The following is a 14,074-nucleotide window of genomic DNA, read 5'->3' on the forward strand; positions in this document are numbered from 1 at the left end:
CTCTTATATTTGAGCAATTTGGGCTTATCAGTGACTTTCTTAACTTTAATTTTACAATTTTTATTTTTTAACTTTCATTTTGAAAATTCAACTTTCTAGTTTTGAAATCAAACTTTAAAATAGGTGCAAAAATGGGACTTTCATGGTAATCCAGTGATTAAGACTCTACACTTCCAATGCGGGTAGCACAGGTTTGATCCCAGGTCAGGGAACTAAGATCCCACACACCATGAGGCCAAAAAGGGAAGAAAAAAACAAAACAGGTGCAAAAATAATATAGAGAATTCCCATATACTCAGTTTACCCAGAGTCCCTAAATGTTAATATCTTACATAACCGCAGTGGAGTTGTCAGTCACTTTAACCAATCTGATTTCAAGAGGAAAAGGAAACATTTTTTAAAGAGAAGGGAATGAGCATAAGATAAAGGAAAAGGGGAAAGAAGAGAAAAGAGAAACAAGGAGAGAAGAATCAAAAAGAGCAGAAAAGAGAGAGGTGAAAGGAAAACTAGGTACATCTCTCTTTAGTATTATAATTTGTTTGTCTTGCAGTTTTGTGTAAATAGATTTGATAGCCCAGGGGTGCAGTTAATAGAAGTACCGACATCTCTGCAGTTAAAGAGCTGTGTTTCCAGAGTGGTCCAGCCAGTTCTGTCACAAAGATGTCCTTGCTTTATAATACTATAATGACTGTTGCCCTATCTGAAGAGAGTTCAAGAATTCAGACCTCTGCCTTTAAATACAGTGGAAGTTTGGAGAAGGAAAAGATTAGAGTTACAAATGCTTTGCATTTGATGAAAGTTGCATAAAGAACAAAAATAACCTCTCTGAAACATTTTCCCAGAGTTATGGAATGCAGTGTTATGTTTATGCTTTGCCATATAGTTCAAACCCTAAAACATAGGAGTAGCTTAATAAACATGTGTTGAATGAAAGAATTAACTGATAGGAAGGAAATTTAAGTTTAATACCTTAAATTTCTGTTAAATTTTCCTTATACTAATAAAATCTACTAAAGTAGGTTTAAAGTAGATAAAAAGAGATCTAACAGATTCTCTGTTAGAAAATTCTGACCTTAGATTTTGAAGGGAGGAAAAAATAGTAAAATCATCACTATGTTGTCTTTCATAATTTGCAGCCCCCTATTGGTGAGGAGTTTGGAAGAAAAAGACACTCATCTACTTCTGGTGAGGAGAGTAATCGTCATAGGCTTCCATCTAATTTCTCTACAAAGCCACCAAGTGCTGCTAAGCCTACACCTGCTAATCAGCTTCAGGTTCCAATAAATTCTCCCAGAAGGAACACTTCACAGGAGTCCAGTGACAATTCACACCAGAACAATGCTGCCTCAGTCCCAACAAATGGTGAACTGCCTGAGAAATAGACTCTTAACAAAAGTTGTTTACCCTTGAAATCAACATTTACATTAGTATTTATTTGGGAAAATCTTCTGATGTTTAATTGTGATAATCAGAAAAAAGAAAAAGGAAGAAAAATGGTAGCATTTTTTTCTAGCAGGATAAATTCTAAAAATGTTGCCTTGATTTCACCAAGGATTGTTTTGGTAACCTTTTATAGAGATCCTCTAGTAATGTATTTTAGTCTCAGTATTTCTTTTTTAAAGCCATTGTTTACAAGAACAGCCTTCCTTAAATATATATAAAAACATCACAAGGAATGCCTAACATTACAGCTCATACTTCTTAAAGAAGACATAGTATGTTGTATTCATCTTTTCTGTAGAGTTCTCTTAAAGAATCCAGTTACCTCATTATCAACTCATGTTTGAACTTATCAAAAACAAAGGAAGATTACGTATGTATTTTTTAAATTCAGAAAAAGAATGTGAAATACCACATTTGCTTTTCTTTTAGATGTATGGTTTAAAATTTTTTTTTTTTTTACAAAGGGAGAGGTATATTGCAGTTATATTGAAGTATATGCACCTTGGATGTTGGGTTTTGCTTCCTCTCCCCCACCAAGTCATACTTCATGACTTCCATGGTTATTGTTGTGTTGATGTGGAGTGTTCTGAATTGACATCAGTCAATTACATACTAGGATGGATTTACTTTTTGTGACTAGATAAACCTGCACAAGTAATTGAAGTTGGAGCTGGGATTGGTTGAAATACTGTCCTAAGTTAATTAAATCTTGCACTGTTTTGAATGTATTTGCTCTTTGTACATCTGCAGGTCTATGTGTCACAAGTAGTCAGATTATCCTCAGTTTAAAAGGAGTACCTAGTTTTTCCTTTTTTGTGTCTTTTAGTTTTGTTTTATGCTTATAAGTGTTTTCAAAAACAAATTTACTTCTAATTTTTATTACTGTTGCAACTGATGTAAATGATAGTTTTAGTTTTTGTGGGAATTAAAATAAAGCACTTATTTTAAATTATTTGAATTGAATTTTAATTATTTTTGTTTAGAATATAGTTGAAAAGCTGTAATTTTCAAATTCTATTAGAAGACTATTATATTTTGTGAATGAAGTTTCAGTGTTAAACTTATATCCATTTTTATTTAACATATATTTTCCTGTATTGTGAAGAAGCAGCTAGTTTAATACACTAAATTAATTTATTATTTTCTCTTTGATGTCTTGTTCTTATAGAATGACAATATTGAAATACATATTTTCTTTGGATAAATGGACTAGCCTTTAATAAATAAGAGATTTTCATTACTTTATTTCCTATGAATAAGTGATAATCTGCAGTTGTATAATATTTAATATTCGGGAAGTCATTTTGTAATGACTAAAGTCACTTTGTAATGAATAAAGTAATATATTACTTCTAAGAAACTGTCAAATTTGAATATTCAGAAAATCTACTTAGATCTTGGGAAGAGAATCAAAAGTAAAACAAATAGATTTAGATAATACATTTGAAAATGTTTTCTTACATGCATATGTAGTTCTGGCTTTTCAGTGAGGACTTTCCAAACCATGCTTATTAGCTTTAAGTGCTCTCTTGAATTGATCTAAAAATCTTTCTCAATATTCTTTTTGTGTTGAACACTTACATCTGAAACCTGTATTTAATGTTAAGATTACTTCCACTCACCTAAATATGTAAATGTATATTTTAAATTTGTAGATGAAAATTGTATATTTTATGTGAAAATACAATGATCAAGAGTTTTGTGATGTGTAATAAATTAATAGTTTTATCATATTATTTTGATTATAAAAACAATACATGTACATTGGGAAATTTAGAAAAGCACAAAGATGAAAATAAAGTACTTTTTTAAAAAAGGAAAAAAATAAAATCAGTATCATGCTATACATACAGCATTATCACCTGCTTTTACTTGTAGAGGTGACCATTTTCTAATGTCATTAATATTTCTACACCATGACTTTTAAAAGTTATATAGTATTGTAGCATGTGGATGTGTCATAGTTTATTTAGCTAAATCACGTATGGTTGAAATTTTGCCTGTGGTCAGGTTTGGGCTGTTACAAACAACAGTTTAATTGATAATATCCCTATAGATAAATCTGTGTGTAAACTTGGAGTTACTGCCTAACATAAATTCCTAGAAGTTGAAATTCTAAGTAAAAATATATTCCCAGTTAACATACTCTAGAACGGTTGTAAAGTTTACCCTTTTACCAATAGCATCTGCTTTTCCATGTCCTTACCAACTTTCAGAAAACTAAGATCATGGCATCTGGTCCCATCACTTCATGGCAAATAGATGGGGAGACAGTGGAAACAGTGTCAGACTTTATTTTTGGGGGCTCCAAAATCACTGCAGATGGTGATTGCAGCCATGAAATTAAAAGACACTTACTCCTTGGAAGGAAAGCTATGACCAACCCATATAGCATATTAAAAAGCAGAGACATTACTTTGCCAATAAAGGTCCATCTGGTCAAGGCTATGTTTTTCCAGTGGTCATGTATGGATGTGAGAGATGGACTGTGAGGAAAGCTGAGCACCAAAAAATTGATGCTTTTGAACTTTGGTGTTGGAGAAGACTCTTGAGAGTCCCTTGGACTGCAAGGAGATCCAACTAGTCCATCCTAAAGGAGATCAGTGCTGGGTGTTCATTGGAAGGACTGATGCTGAAGCTGAAACTCCAATACTTTGGCCACCTCATGTGAAGAGTTGACTCATTGGAAAAGACCCTGATGCTGGGAGGGATTGGGGGCAGGAGGAGAAGGGGACGACAGAGGATGAGATGGCTGGATGGCATCACTGACTCGATGGACATGAGTTTGAGTAAACTCCAGGAGTTGTTGATGGACATGGAGGCCTGGCATGCTGCGATTCATGGGGTTGCAAAGAGTCGGACACGACTGAGCGACTGAACTGACTGACCAACACTGGTTATTATAAATCTTTTCTTTGATAGATTGAGAAGCAAAAAATATTATTTTAATGTCATTATTAAGGTCATCGTTTTAATCGTTACTAATGAATGATAATTTTATTGTTTATTATAATATTTGTAGGTGGCTTGGTCATATCTTTTATGTTTTCCTTTTAGCATGATTATCTTTTTTGATTAATTTATAGAGCTTTTTTACTTAGCAAGACTATTAATCCTTTGCTTTCTAATTTTCTTTATGTATATTTGACATAGTATGTACAATTTTTTGGTAAGAGTTTAAAAATTATACCACTTAAAGCCAAATGTGAAACTTAAGCAATTGAAAGCATTGTTATTCAATGAAAAGAAAAACATTATTGACTATAAATCTAAATAGTCCTACTTAAAATTTATGTAAGTTCCTAGAGAGCTTCCCTGATGGCTCGATGGTAAAGAATCCACCTTGGAGACCTGGGTTTGATCCCTGGGTTCGGAAGATCTCCTGGAGGAGGGCATGGCAACCCACTCCAGTATTCTTGCCTGGAGATTTCCCATGGATAGAGGAGCCTGGCAGACCACAGTCCGTGGGATCGCAAAGAGTCGGAACGACTGAGTGACCAAGCACAGCACGGCACAGCACTAGAGACCTTAGATGCTTCCTTCCTTGTGATTTTGTAGTTTTCAATTTTATTAAAGAAAAAAGGCAACATTAAAATGTTTAAATTAAATTACTTGTTCTGTTAAAGGGATGGTTGAAACCAGCTTTGGAATTCTTTATACTAAAAGGAATTAAATAAGAAAGTTATGTGTTAACATAGATATCATTTTAATTTCTAAACAGATTTTATTTTTTAAACTTGTTTTTGCCAGATTGGGACTTCACACTAACATTCTCTGATGCTTCCTCTTGCCATTATACTAAATGATATTACCTCTTTCCTTTCTGTGTCTAATCTTATCTTTCACCTAATTTCTTAGCTCTTATGAAGCTGCTTTTATTTTATGACATAGGAGACGGATCTAAGAGAGTAATACCTAATTTTATCACCACTAGATGGCAGAATGGAATAAGTCAGATCTGTAAGTCTTTTGACAGGTGTGTGTGCGTGTGTGTGTGTGTGTGTGTGTGCGTGTGTGTAGCTCACTCCACTCTTACTCCATCTTGTGGTGATTGTGTGTGTGTGAGTATAACTCTCACTCCACTCTTACTCCATCTTGTGGTAATATGTAATTATATCAAGTACTCTTGCATTCCTAATAGTCACATGTTAACAACTCGTGATTACCTTGTTACAGCGATGCCAAACTGCTTAGTTATTAGTCAATAAATACAGATAAATTAAGATTTGCATATGATTAAAGATAAAAATGCTTTGGGTTTTTTGGTCATTTCTTTTAAAAATTTGTAGTACTTCGTTAGCATTATTTGTGATTAACCCTTGAGATGTAAACAAAGCAAGAAAATTGTAAGGTGTATCTGTTTAATTTGTCTGGCTAACCTAAGCTGTGTAGTTAAATCCTTCCTGAAACACCAGAAACTTAAAACTAGGTGGTACTTTTATGACTTGAACTAAAAGTTATCATGCAGTTAGTTGAATGGTAGAGCAAGAATTTGAACTCAAGTAGTCTGGCTCCAGACTTTAAGCTCTTCATCTTAACCAGACTGTTCTTTAATAGCCTGAAATATCAAAACATATGAACCCTGACTCTAAAACTCAAAATGCTGTGATTCTTAATTATTATAAAATTAAGATAATTCTTGTGGTTAAGACTAATGTTGTTTTATATTGGGCATCTTCTGTAGTAACGAGTGGTCTAGTGGAATAATTATATATATATTAAATGCTATATGGTGAATCCTCTTTGGAGGGAAGAGTCACAGTTAATGACAATATCATTCATATGTTTCAATATTTTCCTAGAATTAGGTAAGGTAAAATAAAAACTAAACATTTTATTCAGAATATGATTAGAAATTTTGCATTACATGTTATAATTGTCAACTACAGATATAAGGTCCTATACTGTTTAGAAATAAGTGTTCTAATTTTTAAGAAGCTTGAAGGAAATATGCCATATGGTTAATTAACAGGAAGCACCTCTGGCTTTAAAATGTGTACTTATTTTTTTTAATAATTTTCTGAATTCTTTACAATGAGCCTTTTAAAAATTTTTAAAATAACTTTTATTTTCCAATTTTTGTTGATATTTCATCTTGTTTTGCATGCTGGTAGTGTGACTCCATGGACTTAGCCTGCCAGGCTCCTCTGTCCTTTGTTCATGGGATTTCCCCAGGCAAGAATACTGGAATGAGTTGCCAAGTCCTTCTCCAGGGAATGAGCTTGCTTTTAACTTGTCCAGTTAAAGACATGATTTGGTTAATAGAATGGTTTCTGCCAATACACTACATACATTTGCTTCAGATTAAAAAAAATCAGGATGTGCTGTTTTTCGTGTTGATTTTGTTTCTTCCAGGTAATATGTCAGGTCTACAAAACTGAATACCTTTCTCAGGATATTTTAAGGTATGTTAGACCTTCATTACAGCATGAACATAATCATAGTACTGTAATGTTTTTAATGTTAAAATTTTCTGGTCTCTAGTTGGGTGTCCTTGAGTATAATCTGAGACTGACTCTTAATGAGTCAGTAGAAGGGCTTTGAGAGGGAAGGTCTGTAAGACCCCAAAACTTAATACGTAGGATTTTACATACTTTTGGAGGTAATAATGCATAGCTTTTATCAGATTTCTGTGAGGATTTATGATCCCAAATAAGTTTAATAACCACTGCTCTAGAAACAACTTGTTAGAAACATGAATTGAATCCTGGCTTCCCTCATTTAGTTACAGTCCTTCATCTACAAAATTGCACTTACCTCATAGTGTTATAAAGATTAAATATAAAGCACTTAACACAGTAACTGACATGCAATAAGCAGTCAGTAACATTAGCTATTATTAGGATTAAGAGCTGGACCGGTTATCTTCACATTTGTAAAGAATTTTCTCCAGCAAACAGTGAATTTCATTTTAAATCTTCATGTGAAATTAATTTATTTAAAACATTTTAGTCAGTAGAAAAAAGTGAGATTCCTTGTCATTGTTTCGTTGTCCTAGGATAATAACATATGAACACTTTTCTGCCTTTGTCACCTGCACGTGAGAAGTAGGGTGCTTAGATGCTGCTAAATTTCTGCTGACTCTGAACAACTGACAAGGGTAGGAATTCCATGAAGCAGTCACCATGTCATGGATTTGATTATGGTAATGTCTCACTTTTCGTTCTTGCCTCTTTTTTTTTTTTTAAATTCAGTTAACAGTTTTACTCATTGTGTTTTTCCAACCTCACCACAATCTGTTACTTCTGCCTCATCATAAATATCCAGTTCCTGAACAAGACATGAGACTCTGCCTTTCCATGGCCGAGGCCTCTCCCAGACTCAGGCACACTTCAGTGACTGCCACACTGCCATTCATTGCCACTTACTTTCTTTTGTAAGAGGCAGAGTATACTGTGTAAGAGCCAAGGGAGGCATCGAAATATCTCACAAGTTTGTTAGAAACACACTTTTAGAGATTGCTTTGGGTCATCTAGGAACTATGGTGTGATGTAGTAGTTCTCAAGTTGGGGGTATGCCCAGGAGAACATAAATCCTTGTGGAGGAGTTTACATAGGCATAGATCATTTTAAAGGAATCAGTGTCCAGATTCTCAGGTTACATGAGTACTCTTTACTAAAATTGATTTATCCAGTAATATGCTCAAGTTCCTAATAGTCTTTTTTCCCATGTTATAAAAGAAAGCCATTGCCCTTACCCATCCAAAATATTACTGTAGATGTGAAGGCAGTCACGAACCTCATAAAGGTTGAAATCTAATGATTTATTGGGCTCTCCTAAACTCATAAGACTTGCTGAATTTCTCTGCTTTATAAATACTTCTGTTAAGGGTAACAGAAGGTTTTGTGTGTAATTTTGGTTGGTGTTCAATGTGTTATTTAATGAGAAAGTTAGAACATGTTTTTACCAAATCATACAAAATGTATACTATAATTACTGTCAGTCCTCATCTAATGTCACCTGATAAAGTGTTCAAAATTTTCCACTTCCTATTTATAAGATACATCATTTTAAAAATAGCTGCCAAACAGATTTATCAGACGAAAACCTTCTCTTTCATTAAATTTCATTAAAATGTTAGATCATGATTCTTCTGATGATAAGCATTTACCATAAAACTTGTGGTGGGGATTGTCAAGTTATTTATCCAGTTCATTTCTCCTTCCCCTGGTCACACTGTATGTTCATTCTCCTTCTGCTTTAGACTTGCCAGTATAACTGGTTCTGGATACTGGAAGGCAGAGGAGGTAAGGGGCACTACTTTAAGACCTGCCTAAGTGCCATCTCCATGCTGTCTTTCCTTTTTTGACTATGTGGAAGCCACATGCTCAAGATAGCAGAGCCTCCAAATGGAGGAACCCGTGTCCCTCAACTTCCACTAATCTCTAACGAGACTCTATGTTATCAAAAAATAGTCTTTTATTATATTAAGCCATCAAGAGCTTGGAGTTACAGTAGTTTAGTATTATCTTTACTGATAATGAAAAGTTTACTACCTATGTATAATAATTACCAAAATATGTATATATGTTGTCTCAGTCATTATGTATTACTATTATTTGTAATAATGACTGCAATACAGAAGAAAAAAAATTTTTTTGTTTTTTTTACAGCCACTTATGGTCAGAAGAAAATTAAAAAATTTTAATTGTATACTTATTTTTGTTGTAGATAAATATCTGATGTTCAATAAGACATTCAAACATTAAAATGTACTAGGGTAAAAATCTGGAGAAAATGGAATGAAAATACAAGTTCAAGGAGAAAAGAGAAAGGTATAAGTTTTCTAAATGTTAAAGAAGAGCTTGCTTATACACTTTGAAAATGGATTTAAATATTATATTTGGGTTTCATTGACTTCACTTAAAAAGTGATATTTATAACTTTCTAAGACTGTATTTATAACATGCTGAAAGTTATGACCTTTGCAGATATTAAAATGAAGAATTTTAAACATCAACTTAAAATTTGTGAGGGATACATACATTTATGAAAATTATCTTACAAGGTTTTCAAGGAATTATCTTAGAAGGTTTGCACACTGATGGGAGCGGGGAAAGTGCAGACTCTGGAGTTAAGCAGCTCTGCATCCAAATTCTGATTCTGCTGGATCACTGGACAAGTTAGGTTAATCCATCTTTCCTTATTCTCCTCTAGTATTTAAATGAAAATACATGTAAAAATTCCATGGATGGAGGAGGAGCCTGGTGGCCTGCAGTCCATGGGGTTGCAAAGAGTCAGATAGGATTGAGCAACTAAACAACAACAACATTTGGTACTAACCTCTTGCTATTAAGAATCTTAATGAGGAAAGAGGGGTAAATTAGGAGTTTGGGAATTTATATCTAGTTTATACACACTATTGTATATAAATAGATAAGCAACAAGGACCTACTTGATAGCACAGGTAATTATATTCAATATCATGTAATAATCTGTAATGAAAAGTAATCTAAAAAAGAATATATGTATATGTAATAGCCACTGTATATGTATATATAATTAGCCACTCAGGTGAAAAACAACTTATCAAATCCCTTAGATGTGAGAATGAATTTGTTGGATACAGGGTGAAAAGATTTTATTTTGGAAAGGAGGGATAATTTTAGAGTGTGAAGCAGGAAAGAAGCTCTGTTACATGACAAAATGGCACTGGAAGGGACCTTACTTGAGAGGATGTTAAGAAGGATGGCAGGGTTGCTTGTCAAAGAAAAATAAGAAGGAAACATAAATTTGCTTTAACTTACATTGTTGATTCTAGCCTACCATGCAATTAAAATAGCCCTTACATTTTAAAGTTACTGAAAAGATTGCTGAAGTTGGTGTAATTATTTTATATGTATCAAAAATAGCATGTACTTTATGAATCTCCTTCCTTGTGTGTGACTTTTATTTTAAGTAGATCCCAAGTGATGCCAGAGGGTTAACTAGGTCAACTGCCACCTGTGTTTGTTTCTTTCGCAAATCTTTTAAATCTCTGAGAGAATTCAAGAGGTTAACTATGGCAATACCTCTGATCACAGTGTGAACCTATTGACTCGGCAGATGAATGTTAGTCATCATGGCAGGGACAGAAGCTGGGAAGGCTATTGAGCTGGGAAGTTCATCCCTGGTGACAGGGCAAATGCAGTACCAGGTGTCAGCTGACCTTTCTATTAAAATTTGGATTTACCACTAGAGTTCTTGCATTTAGGGAAGGGATCATAGAAAGTCATAAGAGAACCACATTATGAAAAATGTTAATGTTGGTGGGAGTATAAACTGGTACAAAAGCTCTGTGATTGAAAATTTAGCAATAGCTTTCAAAATGCTGTTATGCTATGCATACACTAAAATTTTTTTTATTGAGGTATAGTTGATTTACAATATTGTATAAGTTTCAGGCATCCAGCATAGTAGCAGTTATATGTATATTATATATGTTCTTTTGCCTTATACGTTATTACATAATAATGTTGTGTATAGTTCCCTGTGCTATACAGTTGGCCCTTGTTCCTTATCTATTTTATTTATTTTTGGCTGCATCAGGTCTTAGTTGCAGCAGGTGGGATCTTCATTTGAGGAATGTGGGCTCTCTAGTTGGGGCCCTCGGGCTCAGTAATTGCACTGTGGCAGCTTAGTTGCCCTCCAGTACTTGGAAAATCCCATGGACGGAGGAGCCTGGTGGGCTGCAGTCCATTGGGTCGCTAGGAGTTGGACACGACTGAACGACTTCACTTTCACTTTTCACTTTTACACATTGGAGAAGGAAATGGCAACCCACTCCAGTGTTCTTGCCTGGAGAATCCCAGGGACGGGGGAGCCTGGTAGGCTGCCGTCTATGGGGTCGCACAGGGTCAGACACGACTGAAGCGACTTAGCAGCAGCAGCAGCAGCAGTTTAGTTGCCCGACTGGGGGTTGAACCCGAGTACCCTGCTTTGGAAGGCAGATTCTTAACCACTGGACCACCAGGGAAGTCCCAGTTAACTATTTTATACACAGCAATGTATATATGTGAATCCCAGCCTCGTATTTTATCCCTCTCCCCACCTCTCTTTTCCTTTTGTTAACCATAAGTTTGTTTTCCATTGTCTGTAAGTCTCTCTGTTTTGGAAATAAGTTCATTTGTTCTTTTTCTTTTTTTTATATTCCACATGTAAGTGATTTTATATGATATTTGTTTTTCTCTGTCTGGCTTACTTCACTTAGTGTGATAATCTCTCTAGGTCCATCCATGTTGCTGCAAATGACATTATTTCATCCTTTTTATGGCTGAGTACTATTCCTTTTTGTCCATTCATCTATCCATGAGCATTTAGGTTGCTTCCATATCCTGGCTGTTGTAAATAGTGTTGCTTTGAACATTGCGGTACATGTATCTTTTTGAATTACAGTTTTCTCCGGGTATATTCCTAGGAGTGGGATTACTGGCTTATATGGTAGCTTTATTTTTAGTTTTTTAAGGAACCTCCATACTGTTTTCCGTGGTGGCTGCACCAATTTATACTCCCACCAACAGTTTAAGAAGGTTCCTTTTTCTCTACACCGTCTCCAGCATTTATTATTGGAAGAATTTTTGATAATGGCCATCCTGACCTGTGTGAGGTGATACCTCATTATAGTTTTGATTTGCATTTCTTTAATTATTAGCAGTGTTGAGCATCCTTTCATGTGCCTTTTCGCCATCTATGTGTCCTCTTTGAAGAAATGTCTGTTCAGGTCTTCTGCCCAATTTTTGATTGGGTTGTTTGTTTTTTTTTAATACTGAGCTGTATAAGCTGTTCATTATGTGTACATTTTTTTTTAAGATTTTTTTTTTTAAGTTCTTAAGCTTTACAATGCTAAGAAACTAAGATTTGTTACTTTGACTCATCTTAATATGTCCTTTTGGTTTCGCTGTAAGGTGACTAGTACAGCAATTCTATGTATATCTCTTCCAGATTTTTGGATGTTGGGATTTTACACAAGAGATAATAAATTATGCTTCTTTTTTTTCCCCCTCTTCAGTGCTCCAAACAAGCTCAGGTATATAAAGTCAGAAGGGGAGCAAAATATCTATCACTTACTACTAACACTGAATTTGACAGCTGCATTTAATACTCACACCTTTGCTCAAAAAATTAAACTTGCCCATCCAGAGACAACTGGACAAATTCAGGCCTCTCCTCAGAGGCAAGAGGCTCACCATTTAGAAGAGGAGAGGAGGTTAAGACAGAAAACTGGTTAGTTCTACAGGGAGTTCAACCTGGTAAGAGGAAGGGAGAGAGGAGCTGAGTGGGGCAACTCAGTTCTTTTGCCAGTCTCGCCAGTCACTCGCACAGGAAGACTGAGAGCTGAGAGAAGCACAGAAATAACTCTTCCCAGTACAAACTCCTGGAGGGTTTTTAGTTTCTGTCCTGGGGAGTCTGGCAGCAGTGCTGGGAAGAGGATAGAGGCTGATTTCTCCTATAAACACCCAGCACTGCTGGCATCCAGGGCTCTATTAGCTGTTAAACACCTTTACCAACTGACCTCTCTCCTGATTCTCCTGCGTCATCCTGTCATACTGGTTTGATCACCGTCCCTGGCATGCCTTGCACAGCTTCCTGCATTTTGCACACAGTTTCCCTGGTCTCCCACCCCCACCCCACTGATGTCCATTTGCCTTTTCAGACACACACACACACACACACACACACACACACACACACACACCCCTGGTCTCCCACCCCCACCCCACTGATGTCCATTTGCCTTTTCAGACACACACACACACACACACACACACACACACACACACCCCCCTGGTCTCCCACCCCCACCCCACTGATGTCCATTTGCCTTTTCAGACACACACACACACACACACACACACACACACCCCTGGTCTCCCACCCCCACCCCACTGATGTCCATTTGCCTTTTCAGACACACACACACACACACACACACACACACACACACACACCCCTGGTCTCCCACCCCCACCCCACTGATGTCCATTTGCCTTTTCAGACACACACACACACACACACACACACCCCTGGTCTCCCACCCCCACCCCACTGATGTCCATTTGCCTTTTCAGACACACACACACACACACACACACACACACACACACACCCCCTGGTCTCCCACCCCCACCCCACTGATGTCCATTTGCCTTTTCAGACACACACACACACACACACACACACAGACACACACCCTGGTCTCCCACCCCCACCCCACTGATGTCCATTTGCCTTTTCACACACACACACACACACACACACACACACACACACACACACACTCACACACCCTGGTCTCCCACCCCCGCCCCACTGATGTCCATTTGCCTTTTCAGACACACACACACACACACACACACACACCCCTGGTCTCCCACCCCCACCCCACTGATGTCCATTTGCCTTTTCAGGTCCAGATCAAGCTCTACTTCCCACAGCCCCTGGTCCTCTGAGCCCTTTCAGAACTTGTTCTCTCTCTCTCTCTCTCTCTCTCTCTCACACACACACACACACACATACACACACACACACACACATACCCAACCTTTTGCCTTCAGCATGTGTTGCCTGTCTTGTTACATTTCTCCTCATGGCTCTAGGCTCTAGTTCCTGTGCTTTTTTCAGTCCTAAAGTGATCAATTAAGGAAAGCTTAAC

The 14,074-nt window shown here is 36.4% G+C and overlaps 1 protein-coding gene across 3 annotated transcripts in view; it reads left to right on the forward strand.

Annotated features, from left to right (window-relative positions):
- The window catches only part of LARP1B (La ribonucleoprotein 1B), a 129,549-nt gene extending 127,162 nt beyond the window's left edge, over positions 1-2,387 (forward strand). For all 3 annotated transcript variants that reach the window (XM_043902391.1, XM_043902389.1, XM_043902390.1), the window contains exon 19: positions 1,137-2,387. In XM_043902391.1, the coding sequence (XP_043758326.1) occupies positions 1,137-1,382 (246 nt within the window). In that variant the 3' untranslated portion in view covers positions 1,383-2,387. The remainder of the gene's footprint in view (positions 1-1,136) is intronic.
- Positions 2,388-14,074: the final 11,687 nt, after the last annotated feature.

The sequence above is a fragment of the Cervus elaphus genome, chromosome 5 (assembly GCF_910594005.1).
Source record: "Cervus elaphus chromosome 5, mCerEla1.1, whole genome shotgun sequence".
In the NCBI taxonomy this organism is placed as follows: Eukaryota; Metazoa; Chordata; class Mammalia; order Artiodactyla; family Cervidae; genus Cervus; species Cervus elaphus.